At 36.5% G+C, this 26,439-nt stretch overlaps 1 protein-coding gene across 11 annotated transcripts in view; it reads right to left on the reverse strand.

Annotated features, from left to right (window-relative positions):
• RALGAPA1 (Ral GTPase activating protein catalytic subunit alpha 1) overlaps positions 1 to 26,439 on the reverse strand; it is a 142,209-nt gene that overhangs the window by 18,793 nt on the left and 96,977 nt on the right. For all 11 annotated transcript variants that reach the window (XR_010651401.2, XM_065838424.2, XM_071809402.1 and 8 more), the window contains 5 exons: positions 25,764 to 25,835; positions 24,754 to 24,877; positions 22,932 to 23,087; positions 14,088 to 14,246; positions 12,098 to 12,225 (listed from right to left, as the gene is read on the reverse strand). Coding sequence is in view for 10 of the 11 variants with exons in the window: in XM_065838424.2 (XP_065694496.1) it covers positions 12,098 to 12,225; positions 14,088 to 14,246; positions 22,932 to 23,087; positions 24,754 to 24,877; positions 25,764 to 25,835 (639 nt within the window). In the remaining variant the exon portion in view is untranslated. The remainder of the gene's footprint in view (positions 1 to 12,097; positions 12,226 to 14,087; positions 14,247 to 22,931; positions 23,088 to 24,753; positions 24,878 to 25,763; positions 25,836 to 26,439) is intronic.

Consider the following 26,439-nt stretch of genomic DNA (forward strand, 5'->3'; position numbering starts at 1 on the left):
CATCGTTGCAGACAAAGCTGGGCTTTAATCCATTCCTATAACCATATTGCCAAGTCTATATTGTTTACATTGCGTCTCAATTAAGAGACAGGCAGGACACCTGGTACTTCTTTATCTAAGTCCCACGGGCTGCCAGATGACTCAAAATCCATAACAGGTGCTAAGGCAGTGTGAGTACAGCACCATTAACACAAGCTAGAATTGGATAAAATTTGGACTATGCTTAACCACTTAAAAAACACTCAATTATGAAATGAAAAATGTAACCACTCCGCAGCAAGCTCCTTTACAAAAGGCACTTATAAAAATATGTAGAATTAAAGTGAGAGTCTAATGGACTTAATGTAAATTTTAACTTTAATATAAATATTCTCCGAATTAAACTATATAAAACCCAGGTATATAAAGAAAGTGTGTGTGTATGTTGGTTTGTTGTTTTGTTTTGGTTTTTTTTTTTTTTCTTTAAGATAACCATATACTTATTGAATTGAAGGAATTCTAATTCTTATCATCGGCTTAGACAGCAAAAATGACTAAACTGATGCTCAGACTTCCACAAATTTCAAGGTTAAGGGAAAAAGATCTGAATTAACAATACATATTGAATTCCTCAACACTGTAGAACCCAGAAGTTATTTTATTTTAAGGACTTTGGCAAATGAAAGAATCTTATGGAAGTACTTTAAAAACAAGGTTCAAGTGAAAACCTGTATGATAAAAGATACTCCTTTGCACTGAAAAATCCCACTGCAGATCTTTTTTCAGCACTTTTTCAGCTAAGGTGACTGAACTAAGTATTACACTTCGACAACAACAGAACACACCTCATGAGAGAAAAAATGAGTATCAGAAATTTTACAGTGGACAATTACTTAAGAACTATCTGAATCTAAATGTGCAGTAATCCAATTAAGTTTCTATTTAATATTGTAATTATCAAGAACACAATATAGTGATTTTATTACCGGAGTAAGCAGTAACAAAGTACAGTAAACTGTCATTGAAGACAGTGTCATAGTATCTATGATAAGCAGCATATTGGCTTAAACTAATGCACTATATGCCTCTAGGGAATGACAGGCTCAGAGACTGCGTTTTAACATCAGAATCTATCCATTAATCTTGACTTAAATATAATCTACTCTGCAGTAAGAGGAAGAATGGGCATTCAATGAATTATCTGTTTGAAATATAGCAGGAGCATATTAACACAAACATATAGTAGAAAGTCTCCACTTCAGTACCATTTATTGTGTATTGCTGGTTTTACAAACCCTGAACTGCATTTTAGCATGAAATTGAAAAGATAGTAAGATCAAATGGCTAGCAGAATTGGAAGGACAAATACCTCAACAGTGTAACAGATTACTTATTAACTTTACTGGCTGTGTGGTTAGAAGACTAATGACAGTATTTACAAATCACCTATTCGTCCATGTTTTAGTAACAGGCTACAGAGGTGAAAACAAAACAGTGAAGGAAACAGTGCTGGAGCCTTTATGTAGGCAGAATTCCTACTCCAGTTTCCAGGAAGGATTTGTCTTACTAATGTATGCAAGATGGGAATCGATGAACCTATAAGATACGTTGTGCTAATTGTTTTGAAGCCCGTTGCAGCTGCTGCTGCTTCGGGCCCTCCTTGGCACGACGCTGCGGGCAGAGCAGGGCTGGCCTGCAGCCGCGGCCCTGCAGGAGGCCGCAGGGCGGGCACGGGGCCAGTCGCCCACCCAAACCAAGTTTATTAAGGATTTTGCACCAAAAGTGCCAATGCGAGCTGTTGAGGTGTTGTAGCCATCACTTCAGTCCACAAATAATGTGGAATAGTACAGGCCAGGGAGAACTGCAGCCCCAGATACTGACTCCGGGTTTTGGGAGAGGGATTTATCCTCACTTCGACACTCAGTGTTACGTCAGTTTTAAGTCACATCATTAAGGCTGATGAATGTAAAAATACAGAAGCAAAACTGGCTCTTTGCTCTCTGGTATTAGCATGAATCCTTAAGCCCACTGTTCATCCATTCAAATGTTTAAATTTGTATCTTAAATATGTCTCTGCATATATAGACATATTCACTGATGACAGAAACAGTAAATGCCTTTCATGAAGACATCACTACAAACTGTAAAATTCAACAAATAAAAATTATATTAACATTAAATATGGCCCAGTAAAAAGACTGCACATATGGATACATATTAATTTGCACTTCCACACTACACAGTAATACAGAAAACTTCTCTCATCAGAAATTCTGTCGTTAATTCTAACCTGTACTTTAATAAACTTCACAACTCCCTTTCTTTTTCTTTTTCCTTTATAGTTGAAGAGAATGTTTTCTCTTTACCCTTGGTTGCTGCAGTACTGGTACAAGATAATCTACTTAAAAGTCCCTTCAGAGGCCAGTAAAGTCAATTTTAAAAAGATTTTTAAAACTTGAAGACAGGCTTCTTCTATTTAAATGAATAAAACAAATATTAATTTTCAGTTACTCTCCTCTTTCTTTATTTTGAAGGGCAATTAGCAAAGCAGCCCCTTCACCCTCCTCCCGGGTGCTGTCAAGCTGTTGAGAGCAGTTTGCAGCACTACAAAGGCACTATTGTGAACACAGCCTGGGCTCCCTTCCCACAGAGAGTTAAATGGGCAGTTCCCGCTGCCCATGATTGGTGTCCAGCGAAACAATACTTAAGAGCCAGGTTTTATCAGTTCCACGCCAAAGAAGCGAAGCCAGGGAACCCAAGCCTTCATATCATGCTGAACCATATGCCAACCCTGCTGCCCCCAAAGGTTTATCACTAAGAATCAGGATCCATCATGTCCCCTGTGAAATTTCCCTTCACATACCTTCTGTGAAATGCATGGCTTCGCTGAAAACTGACCTTTTTCCACAATTGGCAAGAACAGATGGTAACTGTGGTTTGGCAAGCAGAAATTAAAAGATTTTCTAATAGCCTGCATTCTTCTATGTTTGAGAGGAGAAGCATTCAGAAGGAGACGGATATATTCGTGACCCACAGATCTATTCAGGTGCAGTTAATCAGCAATTAAACTATTTTCTCAATGTCTAGAAAGTATATTCAGATTAATTTGATTGGCCGGGCTACATGATTAGGACTCATGTCCTTCGGACCACCATATGGTAATTCCAATTACTGTAATACTAACTTCTAATCCTTGCTTTATGTTATTCTGTTTTTCTATTAAGAATGTGCCACATACAGCTTAAACTGTATAAGTACACCCTTTTTGTTACAATTTTGACCTGCTTAATATTTAGTTTTGTTACATGAAGTATATTTCGTCTCCCGCTAGATATTTCCATATACTCACAAGTTGCTTTTCCAGCAACTGAAATACAGATCTGTAGAAGAACAAAGACAACCAATGTGCTAGTTTCTATTAATCTCCTCATTTTTTTTGGTACTTATCATCTTCTAATCCCTCTGTTGGCACTGGAAACTATGCCCCAACTGTCTTGATTACCATATGTAGAATGACACAAAACCAGTTTGCCAATCTTATTCAACTCACTCGAAAACATCATTCTAATCATTCTATCTCACAGACATTAACTGTTTGTCAGTTTTGCTTGTTACAAAAAATCTTCCACATTTCCCACCAATTTAAATATTCAAATCAACCATACACAATGTTAAAGACTTATTCTTTAAATATATATATATATATATATGTATACAGCTTTTAGTGTTTAAACCTACAGATCCTTCAAGTTGTTTGCAAGTCACTCATCTGTTATTAGGGGTGAATTTATGACTAGAAAAGGATTAAATCAATAAACAATGCCATCTTTTACAACATAAAAATAGAGCTTAAATACTTTAAAAATATTTATTTCTTTAAATCTTAGAAACATCACGGAAAATTATTTAACCTTCCTGGCTTTTATTCACAGACTTCCGAAATCTATCAAAGAAATCTGTACGAATTTCAACACCTTAGGGGGCAAGAGTCTTAACATTTTAACAAAGGGCTTTTGTTATCCAAAATGTTTAATTAATTAATAAGGCTAAGTAGGTATTAACAAAAAACCTGCCATTTTGTCTTACGTGCAAAGCAATCAACTCTGTGTAAGATTGAATTAGTTTATTTTTTCATTTCAGTTTAAGGACCCCCAGCCTTCTCCCTGCATATTTTTGTTTAAAAGAAGGCTCTACACATATTTAAAACACATTTGATAATTAAAGAGTGACTGCTCTACTAACTTCCATCTTACAACATACAAAAGTTTCACACCTTAAAAAGAAAAAGTAACAACTTCCCTCCCAAGAGATCTGTACTGACAGATCCAAATTCACAAGTTCTAGGAAGCTGATAAAGCACTTCACTGCTTTTCAGGGTAGTCCACTGACAACCGTTTATTCTAAACCAGAATGCTGTTGGCATAAGCCTACCCATATTTTATACAGACATCAGTAGAACCAATACCCCCCCTGCTTTAGATGGGTAAATTCAATTTATGGAAGAAAGCAGAAGAATCTAGAACATACTTTCTAGCAGTACAAAAATACTTGAGTCTCCTTATAACTGTGTGTGACATCAACACAGCCGTCAGCTCTTTATAAGTGCAATTATTTGTAGAAAATTGTATTACTAGAGTCAATCAGTTTTGTCTCATTTGATATTTTGCTTTTTTACCACTTTCAAGAGAGTCTCATGCATTTAATTAGGAAAGAGTAACTACTAAATAAAGCTGTACTGCTAATTAAAAAGAAGTTATAGATATCTTGTGATGACAACATTATTACCCTTAAACCCACATGCTTACAACATACCTCTTTAACAGGTGCTCCCAGCATCCTAGTTCTTATCTGCAGACAGTCCATAAGAAGAGGTAAAGACAGAAGAGCTACCTGGGGTCTAAAGGCAGGTGCTGTGGGATTAGAAGCAGGGTAATTACTGAAGAAAATACGTTTACCTGAACATGTGCAAATCCAGAAATGCTGCTAAAGGAAAGTATGTGTGTTTCGCAAAAAATTCACAGACTATACACATTAAATATACTGCATTACAACATATCTTTCAAGCCTCACACTTCCATTTATTCCTCATATTAAAAATGCACAAAACCCAAGTGAAATTATTTGTATGTCTACATGAAAATGCAGGAGAAACAGCAGATTGGTACACACATTTGCAAGTATTTCTCCAGCAGTTATTTGAAGTGTCTATATGACAAACACTAAGGCAAGAGTTTAAAAACCTTTCACAAATGTTGGTTCAATCAGTTGTCTCTCGTGGTTAAAATCAAAGGCATTTAAAGTGATGCTTTGGAATTATTCATTGCAAAACAATCCTATTCTTTCAACAGGTAACTAATAAATGATAGCTGAGAACAGGCTTACACTACCCCTGAGGAACAATTGTTACTCAGAACACTGCCTACTTTTGCTCCCTGGTGTTGCATTTTAACTCTAATTGCATGATCAAGCCAATAAATTGGACTCAGGGGACAAAAAAACCTACAAAAGTACCTACTCTGACAAAACCAGAGGTTGCAAGAAAATGCACTTCAAACAGAAGTGAGGCACGATGAGACAACGAAGGAGACGTACCAAGGCTTGAAAGACAGTCATTAATACTGACAGATTACTGTAATTCTGGCTGTCAAGGTGATCGATTTAAACAGCATATGCCAATCAATACTCTCCTCATTTACTGAGCAGCATTAGATATATAGTTAGGCAAGATGTCCTTAAGACAGGATTTCAAACCATACTTAAACATAAAAAGCACAACCTATGCTTTGGAATCTTAGCTTTTTTTTTTTTTTTTTCATTTGGCCTTTTTTTCAATTGGGTAAACTTCACATGATGTTATCCATACAGAATTTACTTTAGATGGTTCTATTACACGGCACTGTCATCATGTATACAATTCCTTTATGTGAGATATTTCAAATTCTATCAGCCTCCTGTATAACGTATTAAAACACTGATCTTGAATACGAACGTTCTTAAATGCAGCAGTTATTTAGGTACTGTTCATTTTGCTCTTTTTGCATTAGTGGTTTGCTGTTCTGAGTACTTTAGCCATCCACTGTTTACAAGAAACCAAATCTTTCTGGTATTTCCCCTGGAATTTTCCTTACAACAATCTCTTATTGTTCAAATATACTTGTGACATCAAAGGAAAATACATCAATTTGATACATTAATTTAAGTAAGTTAAATATAAGAAAAATAGCTGTTACTGTCATTGCATAGACATATGCACAAATGTGCACATGCATATGCATGACTCTATATAGAGATATAAAACTTTCCTCTTATATTTACGTCTTCTTATAATGTACAGAGAAACTGTTACACGTGACTTCTTGAAACGGAAACATCTGATAATAGTCCAATGAAAAAATCAGATACTCATAAATGCCTTGCAAATCTCCAGTTTTTCATGTTATACCATTGTATGCAGGCATCAGTTAACCACATTTTGAATTATTAAAAGATCAAGTAAGTTGTCAGCAGGACTATAATTTGAGAGAACAGCAAAACTGAGCAAGTCAAAGTACAGGAAAGACTGAACATCATATTCTCTACCTTATGATTCTTGCTTGAACTTGGAAAACAATTTCCGTTGCTAAACAGTAAAATAGATTTTAGAAATAACTCCATTTTCTCCTGGAAAAAAACAGCAGGAGTCATATGATGAACACATTCATGGCTCTTATTTGAACTCAGATAAGTCCACAACGGTATGATTCAGGGATGGGATAAATATTCACTGAAATCCTGAAATTTTCAATTATTTGTTTTAAACCATATAGAGTAGTATCTAAAAAGCGTATCAAACACTATTTTTAATATCTGTTTCTTCTCACCCATGATGACAGATCAGTAACAGGTATGTTAAAACCTTATTAAATGTTCTATATCAAAATTGTATCACCAGAAATACAGCAAAGTTTGCTGAGAATCTTGGCATATGGCAGTTCAAAAAAATCCTAAACCAGAATATATGATAAGAGAAATTATAATGGCATGCATTATTCCTTTCACTATACCAAAATTAATCAATGGCACTGTGAAAAATGAATTCATGATACATATTTAAGGAGAGAGCACCCATTATGTGTTTTCCATTTCAAGTTATACTTGATGTAGTACCGCTGTATTCACTTTTTTTCCTTACAGATGCTCATGCATCTGTAAGATAGAAAACTTACTGGACTTAGAGGGAGGGAAACTAACATTGCCTAAACCCAATGCTCTCCAGTTTACCTTCTAAGTTTCTGTATTAGTGAGAAATCTCCAAATTCTTCAGAAATTCCAGTTTGAAAACAGAAATCAATCAAATATTCCTAATTAAATGAGACAAATGTAGCCAGAGAATCTGAAGAATATTCTTTGCTCACTATACATGATTAATAACAAACACTTCATTTTTAAAGATAAGCTTTCCGGTGTCTGCAATTCTACCTTGAGGCAGATGATGGTCAACCAGGCATAACAACCCGTGACACTACTGGTTCCAATAAAACCCTGTCTCGGGGAACCTGAGTGCCATCTCAAGCCAGAAAGCTTCTTCTGAGCTATTAGTTTTTACTACAGAGGAAACCTTTAACAAACCATTCACACACATTATTTTATTCATAAAGAATTTACCACCTTGTCAGATACTGTACGGGATTAACATCTTCCCTTTCTCTGGAAGACAGTTGTCTAAAAAAGTTAGCTAAAATACATGAAGTATCAAACATTTAGGAATACAATGTCAAAAAAAGATAGGGGGAACCTACATTTTTCAGTTGTGATAAAAAAGATTATAAAATCATTTAGATTGAGATTTATTCTATAATATTTTGTAGGTGGAATAAACTGCAGACAGTTTGGAATAATCATTAACACTCCAAAATCTGTGTACGATGTGTAAAAAGTAACACAAGTTGTTTCACAATGGGAATTCCACTCCCAGAAGGTTTCCAGTTGTTCTGTTGTATGACATAAATAATTTTAACAATTTAGTTCACTGGAGGTGCTTACTATGCTCAGTAAAGAACATTACGTAGGTGTGCCTCTTGGCATTTGGCTAATGTCTGTTGTTTATTCAGGAAGTTCAAGTTAAACTTCGTATGAAGCCACTCTATTTTTCAAAACAGCATTGATCCATTTCCTACGCATGGTAGGTTCTGAATTCAGAATGTGACAAAGTGTTTGCTCTGAGATGCAAGCCATGAATAAAACTATTCCTATCAGGAATTTCAATGCAATTTAGTAAATAACGAGAATTTAACAATCCCTTAAATATTGTCAGCCTTATTCCACATCATAGTGAAAATGACTGTTCGCAACATTCAGTCCTGTTATTGCACTTGCAGTTATGAGTCTTAGAAGTTTTCCTGGCATATGTGCAGCTGGAGTGTATTCAAGAGATAAGTGTGTGCTTCTTACGACAACGACAACTGCATTGAGAAGACAAAACATATCAGCTATGAGATAGAGAGGGGAGTACTGTTGCTTCATCAGCAAGACAATACAAGTATTTTGCATGTATCACCTGCTACTGTGTGCATGTACACCGCCTGTTGGTGAGGGGGTACTGCTACAAGAAAGCCAGGCCACCAAAAGATAGTGAATCCTCACTGCAGAATACTCAACGGGGAAACTAAAGCAAATTCCACAAATCAATGCAGAAACTCCACCCAAAATGGCAATATTCTCTTCACCCAGTTGCAGCAACAAAAATGTCAAGCATGGAGCTAAAGCAGGATACCTGCCATGCCTGACTGATGTTTGCTGACAAATTTAGTAAATTTTTAATCTTAAAATACTACAATATGGAAACATTGTTATAGTATTCTGAGCAAACAATAAAAATACAGAGCATATGAAACCTTTAAAAATAATTAAAAATTCAAACCTTCAAAATGTTCTAAGTTTGCTATCAGAAAGAGCAAAATAATGTCAGAAAGAGGAGGGTGACTGACAGGATATGTCAGTCTGGGAAAGCTACTTCAGACTGCACAATACCTGCTCAAAGTCACGGAGACTATAAAAGGGAGATGAGCAGAATTTTCTGTATCCACGCAACCATTATTATACTATTCACACATACTACCCATTGCCACATCGTGATTAACAGACTAGCGCAATAAGGAAAACGTTGCAATCAGGTTATGTGAAGAGGACTGAATATCCCTGCTGATTACAAATGACAGCTGATTTTTCCAGTCAGGTCTGCACTTAGAAAATGCACTAACTGGGAGGACGGATAAGCCCTCCTTGGAAGTAGGAGGGACAAACTTGGTGCCACTTTTTTCACATCCCATACGCAAGCAAATCAACACACTCCTACTTTTTAATTAAGAGTTTACTAGGATCCATCATCACCACAGAGATCTGCAATGTGACATTGTATTTCTCAAATACAGATAAGCACAGACCTACATATCATCATCTACTCCATATTGAGTCAAAAGCTGCCCACCAAGAATCACCCAGCACAGTGACATGAACCACGCAGCTTCAGGCGTAGAGATATCCGCACAGACGCTGGCTTTGAAATTCAGAGAGCTAATAGAGAAGCACGAGGCTTGAAATGTGTTCTGCCTGGCAGAACTCTCAAGTATTCTTATTCCCTCAAGATCCACAATAAACTAACACTGCTCCAGTAGGTTAGGTACTCATACGTAAACAAAAATTAACTTTGAGCAGATAACTTCAGAATTCTCTTTCACTGATGCTATTGTGGTCCTGGACATGTGGGAAGCCTTGATTATCAGCTTCAGCTTTCCAGCTGGGTCTCTGCTTTTCGTGTATCTTCTGAAAAACAGCTTTTCTGTGCCTTTTTTCCTCTTTCTTCAAATGTGTTGTTTTCCCCACTCTGAGCCCTCTTTTTCTTTGCTCCAGCAACTCCAACATGAGGAAAGACCACCATGATCAACAAGGCCTGTGTTCCACAAGAGACATTAAGTCTGGTGAGGTCTCCAGAAAAGCTATTTAACTACAGACCATAAAATACTCCTGTCCCTACACCCTTCAGTCCATAAGAAACTTAAAAGCCAATAATGAACTGCTACAGCCATAGCTAAAATATGCCAGTGGAAAAAAGCGAGAGACACTAAAGACAACCCTCGACGTCTTCAATTCCCCACTATTGTAGGAACATAATTAGATTCAATTTTCTTATATTGCTAGTTAACAGACCATGACCATGTTACAGGAAACACCCACCAGTCTTTGACATTCTTGTATGAGGGAAATTCCTTCTTGACCTCAAATCTGGCCACGGGTTGAACACCAAGAGCATGTCCATGGTGTTTTTAATCAAGTGTCTTTTAAACCACTCAGAACTATGACAAACTTTGAAGTCTGAAGTTTAAAATTTTTTTGCTGTTCTCCACTGACACAACTAACTCCACCATAGCCTTGCTCAAGCTAGAGAAGTTTGTAGAATTTTTTCTAATTTCGTGCCAAGTAAACAGCTTTTAAAGAACTGCCCATGCTCCCATTTTTAAAGTATTACACAGAGCATTGAATATAAGATACTACAAGCCAGGCGGAAAAAGAATTCCACCAACTACTTAAAGTTGCCCTTTAATATCAGTGCCCAATCACCTGGTACTTCAAAGCTTACCACGTGGTGATACCAAACCCACCAACCAATACTATCTAATATTAAATACACGTAATACTTTTCAGTTAACATGCTAGCCATATTAGGAGACAAATATCAACACTTTAATGGAGGCTACATTGGGTCATAAATGACATGCAGTGCTTTGATGCGTATAAAAAGCACAATTTAGAGAAGTGAATTAAAAGTGAACGTGCCATACACAGCTTCTAGGCCAACTCCTAGACACTGAGATGGCAAGCTATGCCCAAAGTGTATATTACAACTTCCATATTCTGTAAAGAAGTTTAAACACACAAGTTTGTGGGTTTTTTTGGTACTGAAAATTTGCTACTTAGAAGTAAGTTGTTTTCCAATTGCTCATCACTATACATCAATATGATGCTATAAGCCATCACTTTTCATGGTATAATCATGATAATACATTTTAAATTCTTTGATTAAGCCACTTGAGTAATGACAAAAAGATCGGACCTTTCCAAACATAAAACCACAATGAATCAACATCTGTCATCTACAGAAATGGCACAAACGTCATTTAATGTGATCACATCAAACATCATCCATCATTCATCTGTAAATCCACTTCATCATATCTAATCCAAAACTCTGAATATTAACAGCCAGCCTTAGGAAAAAAAAGAAAAAAAAAAAAAAGAGTATTTCAGCAACAATCTATCACATGACAAATACAATTATCTACAGCTTGGGTGTAGCACAGAATTTCTTTTGGATCCAAATTTAAACTTACCTTTCAATTTATGAAATTAAAAAATAGTACACTCTTGTTGATTTAACTAACAGGTATATAAAAGAACTCAATCTTAAGAAGGGGAGAGGTATATATGACTGACTTACCTTATGATTTTAGTTTCTGGTTGGTAAACCTATTCTTCCAAGAGCAGTCCCTTCAAAAAACTACAATTTCAAGTTCCAACAAAGACAAAAGAAGAGGTAACCTTTTCCGACATCTTGATAAAAACACAACATAATTTTGACAACAATTTTGTATTCTGAGCTGAATATCAATATCTAAATGACAAAAATGTAATAAATTTCTCATCTGAAGGAAAACAGCATTCATATCCTTCTTGAAACTAGAAAACAAAATTAAGTCACATTAATACTGGATAAACATTAAATATCTTTAAGGAAATAAAGATTATTAACACCATGACATTGCTATTTGAGAAAGTCTACTCACAAAATGGTCATTAAAATAATGTTAAACAAGAAGTGATAAGTACGTGCTATAAAATATTAGAAACAGGTGATTTTTCAGCACTGAATCTCTTCTTCAATTAATTAAAAACAGCTGGTCTTTGTCTGAATTGTCTTCTATGGGTTTAAGTTTCTTAAACAACACCATCACCATAAAAAATGGAAAGTATTTTCCCAATGTTAATCCGACAAAAATAAAAGATGACAGCAAACACAACGATAGTATCTGTAGGACTGCAAGGGAATGTATATACTTTGGAAACCATTTGAGTGAAAGGATACAAGTTTTGGTATAACGGGATTAACGATTTCAACGCACGGCTTGCATTTATAGCTGTTGCACGAACCATAATAGGAAGAATTTTTCCATTCACAATAGCACCATCAAAGAGTGGACCAAAAAACGGAACCTGAATAAAAAATTAAGAAATTCAATATAAAGCAGGATCTTAGCTATAACAATTAGCAATCAACATGAACAATAGAGCACTCAAATATATAATTTTTTTCTTCTCATCGCTAGATAATCAGACCAGTTATTGTGCTCCATGACAGACCTTTTCTCTTGTGGAAATATACAGCCATAGCCATATAACTGCTTGATATCCTTGGTAACAGATAACATAGCATTTGAAGAAAATTAAGCAACCATTTGAATACCACATCTCATCACAGCTTATTTCCAACATTTGCTGCCAAAATCCTAGGAACAGTCATGCATATGATGTTTATGAGGTTGAAAGGGCTAGATGACGATACTGTAGGTGGTAAGAAGCAATATGAATAATTACTCAATTTTTAAAATAATATTTATCATAGCTTTAGATATAACATGTCCATGAGGACCAATTCAACGTGCAACTGTCATACACTTACTGGCAGACAAACCCTCTCCTTCCATTTTCTCTTCTTCTTCTATCTTTCTATGGTATCTATACAAAGAGACTGTAAACCCTTCACAGGAGAGATGTGGTGAAAGTTTGGCCTCTTCAGCCCCCAAGTGTAAAGCCCTATTTGTGAGATCTGTAAAAAACCCCTTGATATTTAGTATAGGTGACACCCAAAAGTTTTACAGAACAGATGGATCTTATGTTTTGGCACTACAATTTTCTCTAATCAATCATAATTTTGCAATTAAAAAAATAATTAAAACTCTATATTAAGTATCTTCATTTCCTGTATGTGTGAATAAAGTCCTAAAGCTACTAACATAAAGTATGTGAAGAGCAGCAAAGTTTGTGCATCAGGTCACCATAGGGAGCAGAGCGTACAATAAATATTCTTGCTGCTAAGATGAAAACAATGCTGCAAAATAATTTTAGATCCCTGCATTATTTTTGCCAGCAGCCATTTAATGTAGTTTTGAGAATACTTCAATCTGATGGAAGGCACCTCTTTTTTCATGTACAAGGACCTCTTGCTGGACTAACAACAATTCCTGCTATCAGCAGTTTTCTTTTTCCTTCTTAGCCTGCACATCCTCGATAATACAACTCTTTGTATTAAAGTAGTAAGAGAAAAAATATATTATTAATTAAAAACATAAGTAACCCAGTAATAACAAGACCATATACTGGGTATCACTTCATGCCTATCACCAGATAGAGGGAATCCTATTTCTGTCATACCTCATTTATGAATATTAGTGCTTCTAGAAAAAAAAATATATTTAAAGTATAGAAGTTAATGGCAAGTGACATCACACACAGAAATTTTGCAGTGCAAACATTCATAACTACTTTTACTCAGTCAGCGTTCGCTATCGTAAACCACTGTTTTAATAACAGGGGCAGCACAGACATTGAGGAAGAGCATGTGTTCATATGCCTGAAGTTGAACAGTCTTGCTTTGCTGACTTAATCTCCAAATTCTTGTGTGGAGCCAAGGAGAAAGTGAAAACTTGCCTTGAGAAGAAAAAAGGGGAATATGACAGAGATGGAGAAAGCTGGAACAGGCTATTATTCAACTCCCAGACTCATGTATCAAATTTGATTTAAAAGTTTGCCAAGTTTATCTTCATATTTAAATGATTATGCAGGATGTTCAAGATTTGTTTCCAGTTTATGATGTTAGCAGATATGCTTGACAGGATCAGGCCTTTGCAATTTCAAGTTACTGATTTTACTATGCATCGTACTCAGTGAGCTCTTCCTCCGTCTCCTACCACCACTCCAATTGTCATTCTTAAAGACACATCACCTTGTGGTATCCATCTATTCTACCAAAAACTCATTAAACATACAAAGGAAACACAAAAGAAAAAACTCCTTACCTCAGGCTTTTTCATGATCTGGATACTGAACATATGGTTCTTCATGGGATAGATAACTATAAGAACATCACCAAATTCTGTTGGAATTATTCCTCTTCTATAATCTCGAGTATGCTCTGACCAGACAATGTGTACTTCATCATTTCCTAAATGTCTTAGCTGGAAAAGGAGGGATAAAAATCCATCAGTTTGAATATATTCCATAGCCATATTTCAAAAGGACAAACCCACCAAAAAGAAATTAAGAAAAATTAATAAAATAACCGAATTACACTATAGTTCTTGTACAATTTCAATGACAGTATTAGTTCACAGCATGGGTTTGTGCTATAGAGTTTTATACATTGGTGCCAATGTCTGTTTAAATTAACAGATATGTCAATATGTTTTCTACTGAAAGTTAAAATTTTGTTGATATTATCTCAAGAATGCAGATTTATCCAATCTGATTTACTAAAATGCTTTCAAGCAGGCAGTGAATTACTAAATTTTGTACGAACTTTTACAGGATATGAAGAAACATCTGTTTAAAAGCTACAAATCAGAGTAGTTTTTAACCTCATCACTCTAGCTAAATTCTAAAGTGGCTAGTACAAACAAAGAGCTTTTAAAGGAAAATCACTACTGCACTTTCCATAGCCCCTAGTTTACCTAAACTAAATGCTCATTTCCCATGAAATCTGTATACCTTTGTAAAAATAACTCACCCCGTCCCCCCAAAACCACCCCAAACGGCTCTTGATTTGTCTCAGAATTATCATATGCGTTCCTCAAAATCCATGCTGTATCCTCAGTTGTAATTTTATAACCAGATTCAGGAATATTGTGAAGGCTTTGGAATTATCTGCACTGAAACTCCAATACGCTCCTTCTGCTAAATGTTATCATCTGATAAACAAATGTTAACACCATAGAGAAAGGCTTTACATATACTGATCAAATACATTCAGATTATTAAATGTGAGTTTCTTTCCAGTAATGGCTACTTCTGAAAATCCAAGCTGATTTTTTTTTTTCTCCTTGTACATCACCAGCAATAGCTGACAATTGTCTTCACCCACAGTTTTCAGTTTATTTGCACAGCTTCAGGTACGTAGAATTTGTCAAACAATTGCCTTGATGTTATTCAAAGGACAGCACTATGAACTACTGTTAACAGGTAGCATGCAGATACTAATCTGAGCACTTAAAAGAAGTTATTAGTATATGAAAAAGCAACAATTTTCTGTATTCATTTTCAGAACCTAACTGCACTTTAAATAAAAGCACAACACACACAGTCATCAGAGAAATTTCATTGCAAGTATTCACTTGTTTATATCCCAAAACCTCCTGGAATGCTACCTTCATCTTCTCCAAAGGGTTATACCAGTTGTCAGCGTCAGACTTAAAAAGACAAAAGGAAAAAAGAAGCCACCTCTGCTCTTCTCTGCTGCCTTTAAATTGTATCGGACTGAAAAACAGGGTTGTATTTCTACAACAGTGTTGGACGGGGCAAAGGACAGATGGCATCAATACCCTGCATCTTGTCTGATGCTCAACAAGTTGTTTGTTTTGCCTGGGTCACATCATACATCTAATCTCCACTGACTGCAGTTCCTTTGAAGTGAGCTGTTCCTGCCTCTTTTGTAGATGGCTGAATTATTCTGAACAGCACTTAGGGACATTCTTGTGCCAATGGTAAACCCAGCTCAACAAAAGAATTGGTTATAGCAACATTCACTTTGCTGAGTTTTATTTCACTAAATTTGAATGAAACCAGGCAACGACCTGAATGACTGATGTGCAACACACAAACACCAGCTGCAGAAACCCCGGACGATACTTAGCAGTGACGAATGTCATAAAAGACAATGAACTGTGGAATCATTCTGAGGGCCTGAACCTCTCCCACCTTCCTAGGTGAAGTGACAGTCAAACTATCTGTTGAAATATGATAACGACAGAAGGGCATGCGGGACTGATGGGCCTACACTAAGAGGTGAGTGAAAAGCTCAGGAAGGATGAGGCTGCCTAACCACGGAGAAAGCAAGAGGCAAATCAGTTTAGATATGAAATCTTGTGGAAGATGAAAAAACTACATTATCCTAGACTGAGGGACAGCCATCTGGTGCAATGACTGAACTGAACTCATTCAACTGAATGCCAAAAAGGACTAGGACTGACTGATACACCCATCACTGCAGTGCAGCTTTCCCAATTCAGCAATACTGAACTGTTTACCAGAAGAACTGGCCCTCCTTCACTTACTGTCTTTGGACCCAAAGACAGCAAACTCATACACTGTTACAAACAAGAGACAGTAAATGCAAATACATGGCTTTAAAATTCAAAACATATAGAGAGTTTAGTCAGTGCAACTTCTTGAAGGCGTCACTACCTCTGAATTTCCATTATCAAAGGCAGCCCTGAGTACCTGTTACTGATACTTGCGGCTCATCAGACAGGACATCAGTTCTTGCACACCTGTGAGAGCTACCCAGACAGAGCATGGCTACTGATGCACACTTTCACATCAGATCAACACAGATTTTGGTGTGATATAAGGGTATTGTATGGTTATTTCAGGAGGAGGACTACTGACAAGGAATACATTTTTGGATGCCAAGGGTATCAAAGCTACCAGTGACTTTTCTCTCCAATTTCAAAGTTTGTCTTATACCCCCATAAAGGTGTGAGGATACATTCCAGGCTAAAAGCACTAATTTATTTGGAGGAAAAGTAAAATTAATCAGAATATTCCAATGAGTTCCAAGTCCTGTCCGGTGTGCTTTGCCTCATGATTATTACCAAGACAAGATCCAGTTTGAGTGAAGTGTAGAATGGCATCTCTGTGACATATAATGGACTGAAAGTCAAAATCAGACAGTGTGAGTAGGTAGATGATGGTATAAACTGTGAATTGTAGTTTATAACAACATGTAAATTACTCAAGATCAAAATTATTATAAATGCCTTTTTTCCATTACAAGAGGTAGAAGACTGACAAAAATAATAGACAAGAAAACTAGATAGTGTGCTGTTGATTTCATCAGTATATCTGGAGAATAATTAAATTCTGGATACATTATTCTGTTCCTTTTTCAAGAGTAGGCACCTTTGTATGTGTGTGTATCATGGTAAGCAAAACAAAGCACAAATCCGTATTAGAGACGTAAGGCACAGCAATAATATAAATAATAAAAATCTCTAAAATGGTGTTCTACTTTGAGTAACAGGAATACAATATAGCTGTAACACCTGAAACTGCAGGTAATATACCAATATTCTAAAATACTAAATACTGCATAAATGCAGATCAAACTGCTCTAGAGAGTTTATTATTCAGGCGTAAAGCAAGAAACAAAATGGAGAATGAAAAATGCAAAGAAACTAAAAAGCTGTTAAAGATTAGAAAAATTTTATAGCAGCATTCTGCGAGAATGAGTGTCAAGGCCAGAGAAAGGAAGACTTAAGGATATAGCGGATAAATTATAACTGTGTGTACGGCAAGGTTATATTCCAAGAAATGTTATGTAGAAAAAAAAAAGAACAGAGTCTTAGGCACAGACTGAATGTAAGAATCCAGAAAGTGGACCAAATTAAAGATGATTTCAGGCTATGGGCACAAGTGACAGGCACAATGGCCATGTTATCCGTGGTGATCCAGAAAGGTGGCAATGAGAAAGAGATTAAGAGCTCTGTTTTAGCCATTTTGAACCTGAGCTGTCGGGAAGACAGCCCTGAGGAGATGTCAGAGACAAACAGATTTTTTTAGGCTTGCTTTGAAACTCTACTCCATTAAAACAAATATATAAAAATGACCGACTGTTAGGTTACCTGAAATTTCAAATTTAACTCAAAATACTTTAAAATATTCTTACTCTATAGCCATCATCATGTGTCAGCTCTCCTAATACATTTATGTTAACTGAATACAAAAGAAATGTGAAATAAATATAACCAGGAGGGATGATCAAATCTAATTTTGATACATTAGTGTCATATGCTGTACATGTTACAATAGCAGCCAGACTTAATACTGAGCTGCAGGCTATACTGAAATTTCCAAATGGTAGATTGTTCTAAGTGATACCAAGTATAATTGAAGTAATAAACGATAGTAAAAGCAAAGCACACTGTCAGGAAGAATTTAAGTATTTACTTTTTAAAATTAAATGAGTTAGGTCTGGAAAGGGAAGACAAGTGAAATAATGCAGGGCCCAATTTACAGAAAATTCCTTTTATTTATCTGTTGCATTAACCCTTGAACTCTTGCCAAAATTACTGTAATTTCTAATACCCACTTACCTAAAGGAGGCAGAAAAAAGGCTATTATATTTTCTCATGATACGACAGCTAGTCCCAACTTTTTTCTCCGTCAAAAATGAAAGTGTTCATTACAAAAAGAGCAGAAGGAGCAGAAACATCTGAAGTAATGGCTTACTGCAGCTACTTTTGCCCATCACATGTAAGCAGCACTGCTGTCTACAGCATATGCACCCTCCAGCTGAATTTCTCACAGAACTTTGTTTCAGCAACTATGGTGTGGTTTTGTTTATTTGTTTTTAAAGCAACGTGTACTTAATTGTAACTCCCAAACAATCTCACACTAATAATTTACATCTGTAAACTTTCAAGTTCTCAATACATGTTAATAGCGCAATAAAAAACACCCCAGCTATAAATACTGGGAGCTCTGAATCTTTTATGTGCTTGGGATGATGTCACACATAACCTAGAATCATGTATTAATAATACATCCAAAGCCCATGATGAATTAGTGTTCCAATCATTAATAACTTACTATTTTTTATTTACATGTCTTGTGTATAATATTCTCACCTACAATGCCTTCACTGCTTTATCAGGCTAAGGAAGGGGGAGCTAGACAGGTGATAAGCTGCAGAGGCACACACGTGAGCTTTCTTACTCAATGAACAGAGTCTTCACAGTTTCATTTGATCCTGATATTTTCTTTGCAATTTGTTCTTGTAAGGATAGTGTAAATACTCTTTACTCTAACCTTTAATTCTAAGAAAAACAAAATGGATTACATTAGCAGCATCAAATGTTTAATTTACTATTTGCAAAGTAAATACCTATCATATATGCATTTCAATGTTAAGTTCCTTTACACATGCATAGGATTTTGATCTGTTTTCCCTGATTTCATGTCTGCTTGCTCTTGTTCTTATCTTCAGAAACAAATGCTTCAGAGGTATCCAAGACACTTCAAAAGTTTTATTTACTGCTCTGTAAGACTGATGGAAAATAAGTTTAAAATTGGCTTAGCCTCTGAAACAGCAGAATCTTGATTTTGCAGTGGCTGGACTGTCAGGAAGAAGTTTTGTTTTAATTTAATTTAATTTCCATTTATAAGATGAACCTATCATGCACCTCTAGGCACAGTTACAACATAAAAACCAGCAGCAGTTCTAAGCCAACTACTGCAAGATTGCTTGTTTTCTCCCATTGAATGAGACAGACAAAGAAAGCACAGGAAAGATCTGCACAGAAGCTCAAAACTCAAGTTTCTCTAGAGGTCATGAACAGTACATGCACTCAGAGCAATGACAGTTGTTAGCACACACACAGTTCTCAAAACATTTTGAGGTCCCCTACAGCGTGTGTGAACTGCACAGCATCTCATAAAACACATTCCTTGTGCTGATGTGCTCAGCCTAAGCAGCGTGAGCAGCAGCAAAACTACAAAAAGAATTAAGCCTGTTTTCCTACTCATGTCTCCAGGAGAAGCCAGAGAGTTGTGGTCAATGGGACAGAGTCCAGTTGGAGGCCTGTATCTAGCAGAGTCCCTCAAGGGTCAGTACTGGGACCAGTACGATTCAATATATTCTTCAACAACTTGGATGAGGGAACAGAGTGCACTGTCAGCAAGTTTGCTGATGGCACCAGGCTGGGAGGAGTGGCTGACACGCCAGAAGGCTGTGCTGCCATCCAGAGAGACCTGGACAGGCTGGAGAGTTGGGTGGGGAAAAATTTAATGAAATGTAACAAGGGCAAGTACAGAGTCTTGCATCTGGGCAGGAACAACCCCAGGTTCCAGTATAAGTTGGGGAATGACCTATTAGAGAGTAGTGTAGGGAAAAAGGACCTGGGGGTCCTGGTGGACATCAGGATGACCATGAGCCAGCACTATGCCCTTGTGGCCAAGAAGGCCAATGGTATCCTGGGGTGTATTAGAAGGGAGGTGGTTAGTACATCAAGAGAGGTTCTCCTCCCCTTCTACTCTGCCCTGGTGAGACCACACCTGGAATATGGTGTCCAGCTCTGGGCCCCTCTGTTCAAGAAGGACAGGGAACTGCTGGAGAGAGTTCAGTGCAGGGCAACAAAGATGATTAAGGGAGTGGAACTTCTCCCTGATGAGGAAAGGTTGAGGGAGCTGGGTTTCTTTAGCTTGGAGGAGACTGAGGGGTGACCTCATTAATGTTTATAAATATGTGAAGGGTGAGTGTCATGAGGATGGAGCCAGGCTCTTCTTGGTGACAACCAGTGATAGGACGAGGGGCAATGGGTACAAACTGGAACACAGGAGGTTCCACTTAAATATGAGAAGAAACTTCTTCACAGTGAGGGTGACAGAACACGGAACAGGCTGCCCAGGAGCGGTTGTGGAGTCTCCTTCTCTGGAGACATTCAAAACCCACCTGGACACCTTCCTGTGTAACCTCATCTAGGTGTTCCTGCTCCAGCAGGGGCATTGGATTGGATGATCTTCTGAGGTCCCTTCCAATCCCTAACATTCTGTGATTCTGTGATATCACTTGCTGGTTTCTCCCAAGATGCAAACTTCACTTGATACTTTTCTCAAGGTTGGGATGACTTTGATAGCATCACTCTCTGGTGCTGGTTCCTTGATGTCTAATGCTTCTGCCCATGTGGCCTCTATCTGCTGAGTAGGAGCACTAAGAGTCTCTCTCACTCTGCCTCCTTTACTTAGCCTATCTTCATTAAATACACATGAAATTAAGACCTTTAATACATGTCTTTACTAAATTTTATTGAAATAGACCAAAATATGTCAGGGAAGGGAGGAGACACTTAAAAACAGCCTCACAAGGCTCCATTCATTGGGAAACTTAAAAATAAAAACAAGAAAAAGATTCTGAGGAAGAACAGGAAAGAAAGCGACACAGAAATAAAGTGGTTTGATTAACCGGTCCATCAGTAGCTGAGCTACAAACATAATCTCAATCTTCTGATACACTCTACATATCTATACAGACCTCAAACATTCCAAATTACAAGAGTGAGATTGTGAGTAAAAGAAGAGAGAAACAGGCCTGGGGCAAGCTGGAACTGCTAAGAAGTCCAGCTGAAACCACTGTCACCAGTGGAATCTCAGGTCTGGACCAGTACCGACCCTTGCCTGGCAGGAACTGCTCTATGGAGATTCGGGCTGCTCCTGGAACTCTTGCACGTGTGTTCTGCTTAAGTCCACAGTATTTGCAGATTATTTAATTAATATTTTCACTGTGACACATCTTCCCCACCTTGTCAACACTTTTTAATGCTCTAATTCCAACAGATTATAAACAAACATTGTAAGGATAATTACAAGCTGTGTTTTATAAAACCAAGTTTCCGTTTAAAAAATACAGAAGCCAGGCAACTTAAGAAAAAAAAAGAAAAAAAAAGATATATATATATATATATATATATATACACGCTGCTCTATACTGGAACAAAAGCAACAATCTTATTTTAAAATTAGTTATTTTTGCTATTAAACCATTTTTATAAATCTTTTAACAACCTAAGTATTATCCTGGCTCTACATCAGGAAACAAAGAACAGAAAGGACCCAGCACCATAGGCATACAAGAAAAAACATTATTTAATTTAAAAAAAACCCACCAAACAAACCAACCTGTGATGTGCCAGTGAGAAGTTAGAACTCAGTCAGTCTATAATAATAACAATAACAATACTATTTTTTTTGTCAAGTTGAACACAAAGAACAAAAAAGCCATTAATAATTGAAGCTTGCCAGAGGCATGGCCATTTCTCTCTTTACTAACTGTCTACTGTCTAATTTAATTACAAGTATTAAACTCCATGCAGAGGTCAACCAGCTTCAGCTCCTCCAATATTACACTTCAACCAGTGCTCATTAACGTGTCTACTGAATGGATTAGCACATCTGAAGATGTATGTACGCAGAACAGGGGACAGTCTAGCGATAGCCAATTGTTCATTTATAACAGAACACAGGTTTGAGACTGTAACTTGTTATCACTAATGTGGAATTTATTAAATTCAAAAGAAAAAAATACCAATACAGAAAACCATTTTTTCCTTCATGTGGCTATGAGAGATCATATCACTGTTGAGCATTTGTGCCTGCTCCAAGATAAAACACCTTATCTACAATAAGCATTGTCGAATTCTTAATATTTTAATTTTTTTTTAAAGGGAAAATTATGTTAATAACACGTGACTCTTCAGTGAATTAAAACTCATCTTAAAATGCACCCACCACATATTTATTAATTGGCATTTAAAATCTCAAAGTACTAAAACATAATTTGCTTTTTCTTCTACACAAACCATCAACTCCCTTCATTTTTCACCACTGTACATGTGATCCTGTAAACATGTGCAACAATGTCAAAAATCACCAGTACAGCAAAATTTGAAATTGGTAGAGAATAATTTATACAGTTTAACCTACATCAGTAAAATACCGGCTATTAGCACATTAAGGTGTTATGTGTTTGTTTTTGGTTCTGTTTCTGTTTTCTTATTGTTGTTGTTTTTTAGAAAAAAGTTACTGGATTTTCTTTGACTCTAATTTCTCTGGGTTTATTATCAAAAGAAAATACGTTATTCAGAAACCCCTACCTTTTTTGTTAAAGAGTCATCTGAATCAGAAGGCATTCTTGTTGACACATGGAACATTACTTCTACTGTCGAGGTAGCAAAATATGGAGTGGTCAGTCCAGTGCTTTTGTTTTTTTGCAGTCCTCCCATGAAGCCACAATGGTTTGTGAGATTTACCTAGAAGTAAAACCCAGGAAGCATAAGGAAAAAATACATGAGGTGATAAATACAGTTTTTATATTCTGAAATGCACTTTCAACTGAATTTTTAAAAGTACAGCCCTTTTCACAATAGTACCGTTATGTTTTTCTCAAAGAGCTCAGACTCGCTGACTAGACTGGAAATCTGCAGTGTAGTGGCATTCTATGTTCCATGGTCGCCCCAGATGCTGCTGGGAAGAGAAGTTTAGAGAACAGGAAAGGTTGTGTACACTAACATTTACTGCACTATTCCCTGATCAGTTGATTCCAGTCACTTATATGTGCTTTTTGAATTTTTAAAAATTCTGTGATACTACATCAGCCTTAACCTGAGCTCTGAAGAAACCCTGTGTGAGAGCCAGACAATTTTAAATTGTCTTGTTATCTTCCATAATTTTCATGAGAAATTTTCATTCCGTGAATATGAAAAGAATCACAGGAAATTAATGGAAAATTCAAAAATAAGTTTGTAGGTCTTAGTTCTATGGGAAATAGTTTGGCACTGAAATAAATGAGCATGTATAATGTGCTATTTCACTTTTACAACAGTGTCTAAAGAAAGCTACATCTCAGAGGTGAATACATTTAATCTCTGCCCACATGGGATATATTCGCTTTTCTGTTAATAAAGGATCCAGAATTTAATGTTAAGAGGTTAGAATATTAAATGTCTCATCATTATTATTAATCCAAATTAGCAACCCTTTAATCTGGCTAACAAAGGCTAAGACAATTAACCCACTAAAGAAGGATATTTGAAGACACTAATGTAATTTTTTTTTCTCCTGAAGAATCAGGAATGTGGGAAATAAATATCTGTGTTTGTGACAGCACAGACTTCTAGTAATTTTTCTCTGTTCCTGTGGAAAAGTCAGAGCCATTATCCATGTAGCTAATCTAGCAGTGCTGTTATATACCTGATGAGTATGAAAAAGAACAAACAAAATGGACACTCATGTGGACACTCCTGATGAACACAAGTCACAAGAGGAACAGACAACCTGCAGATTCTTACACAGCCAGCCAGGAACAGGAGTGATTCCTGTACTTCTGTGCAACAGTGAGGAGTTGAACTTTACAATGGAAGTTAATCCTATGTGGTCAGAAAGAAAGAATGCAAGAAAGGAAGTCCTCGTAACAGCATCTAACTAGTGACTAAAGAGTTGCAAGTCTGTTTAGATTTTGGGGTACATCACAGTATTTCTGAGTGCTAGAAGAGACATGGAAGCAGAGTGTGCGAACAGACAGATGCCTGCAGTGAAAGGCAGGAAGAAGGATGCATGAGAGAAGCTCACATTTATATGTTTTTGATCCCCAAATCTGAGCAAATCTCAAATTTCAATGGACTTTACAGGCCTACAGGGAAATCAAGATGCCTCTTAATCAGTCCATGAAAGCCAAGTACATGATTGCACATTAAATAATCATCTCTGCCTGCACAGTTTCTTAAATTGAAAGAGTGTAAAATTATATAGCTGCTATTGCTAACAGAATTAAATCCAGAATTATTCTTTACATCCTACTTGCAAAACAGTATTTCAGTACTTGTGAGTAATGCTAAAGAGCCAAAGACTTATAAAATCTAAACGGATTTATAATTTTCTCTGTAAACAGACTCAATATAAAGATATTTTAATAAATACCTCCCAGCCAAGACCAGCTACAAAATCTTCATAGGCTTGACTTCCCCCAGTATTAGTAAGAATGGAGTGTTTATCTTCTTGTCCCTCAGCAACATAAAACACCGCGATCTTGTGTGTCTCTCGGCTGTAGAACAGAGAATGGTCACTGCTTGACAGTGCCTTTACTAATATGAAACCCAACTATGCAAACAGTACACACAGAACACGGCTTTTAAAACATTGAAAAAGATAGTGAAAGTAAAGTACAACTGCACAGCTTCTTTTTGAATACCTTCTACATTTCCATATTCCTATTCTGTTTGTTCTAGTCTGGTCTCTAGAGTCTGAAGTTTTGCTCTACATGAACAGCATTTACCCCTTTCATCACTTCTGAGATGCAGGATGGTGCTGGCAGCACCAACTGCTAGTGGAATAACTGGCCTTCTGAAACGAGTGAAACCTGCAACATGGGCATTATCAACACTGCTGCTTATGCAACTGAATGGAGAATCTTAAGTACTACAGCAATGTCTTCCGTTCACAGCTTGCTGTGAGACATCGGAGCAGTTGAATGGGGTTTCTCACACTTTTAAAACCTCCACTGGACTTTATTTCACATTCTACAAAAAACAATTCAAAGCTTTTAATTCTGTGCTGCAACTCCAATTTGATGCCTTCAACTACTAACAGCACTGGAAAACAGCTCAACAATTAGCCCAAGTTTAAAAAGTGGAGATTTTGTCATATCAAAGTTTTAAAACTACTCCATGTTATGCATACAAATGTTTATAATTTTACATTATTTTGAAGTTTGTTCTATCTCGTTATACACTACTTGTAGAGTTTCACTCTAGAAATAACATCAACGTAACTTCAATATAATACCAAAAACTACAGTACAATGCAAAATACATTAATAATTTACAAAATTATTTTTAAAATTATTTCAGCTCTCAAATCTATGCAATTAGAGCCATGTAAGTGCAAGCACACTTAAAACAATTAAGTAGGCAGTCATTAGAAGAATTTACCATTGTCTTGAGTCCAAATTTCTGAGTTCTCGAAGTAACTTCTCATTTTTCTTCAGCAGATGAAAGCTCCTTCTAAATAGAGAAATTTGGAACTCTTAACACTTGTTCAGTGATGGATACAGAACAGTACAAGAATGGTACAGAAACATCTCCAGGTCCATGCAAGAACAGCCAACAAATGCTTTTGCCTTTTTAACAGTTGCTCCTTATCTAAAATATTATCTTTCAAAAATATACAAGGTTGTTGTGGTTTTTTACTCCAGGAAATCTTCTATACCCATTATAGCCTAAAGTACAACCTTTACTTCTTTCCTTTCTTCTGTCAACCTATTGGATCAATTAACCTTGATCAATCTCCACTCTGCAGAAGAACAGACAGAATTATCTTTGATGCATATGTAAGCTGCACACTTTACTAGGCCAAATATATGGGCTTAGTGACAAGAGACAGTCCCATAATCTACTGTCCTAGGGAACTAGTGCAGTAAACACAGAGGTTTTGCTACGTTGAACTGCAGAAGAGAGCAGAACACAGCTCACCAGTCACCCAGACAGCTGTAACAATTTAAAGAAAAAACAAAACAATACGTTACAGCAAGAGAGGCCTTCTTCATTTCTTTTAAACTGCACTAAAGATATTTCCCATAAAACACAGTGGAATGAATCTAAGAGCAGT

This window comes from Patagioenas fasciata, chromosome 5, assembly GCF_037038585.1.
Source record: "Patagioenas fasciata isolate bPatFas1 chromosome 5, bPatFas1.hap1, whole genome shotgun sequence".
NCBI lineage: Eukaryota > Metazoa > Chordata > Aves > Columbiformes > Columbidae > Patagioenas > Patagioenas fasciata.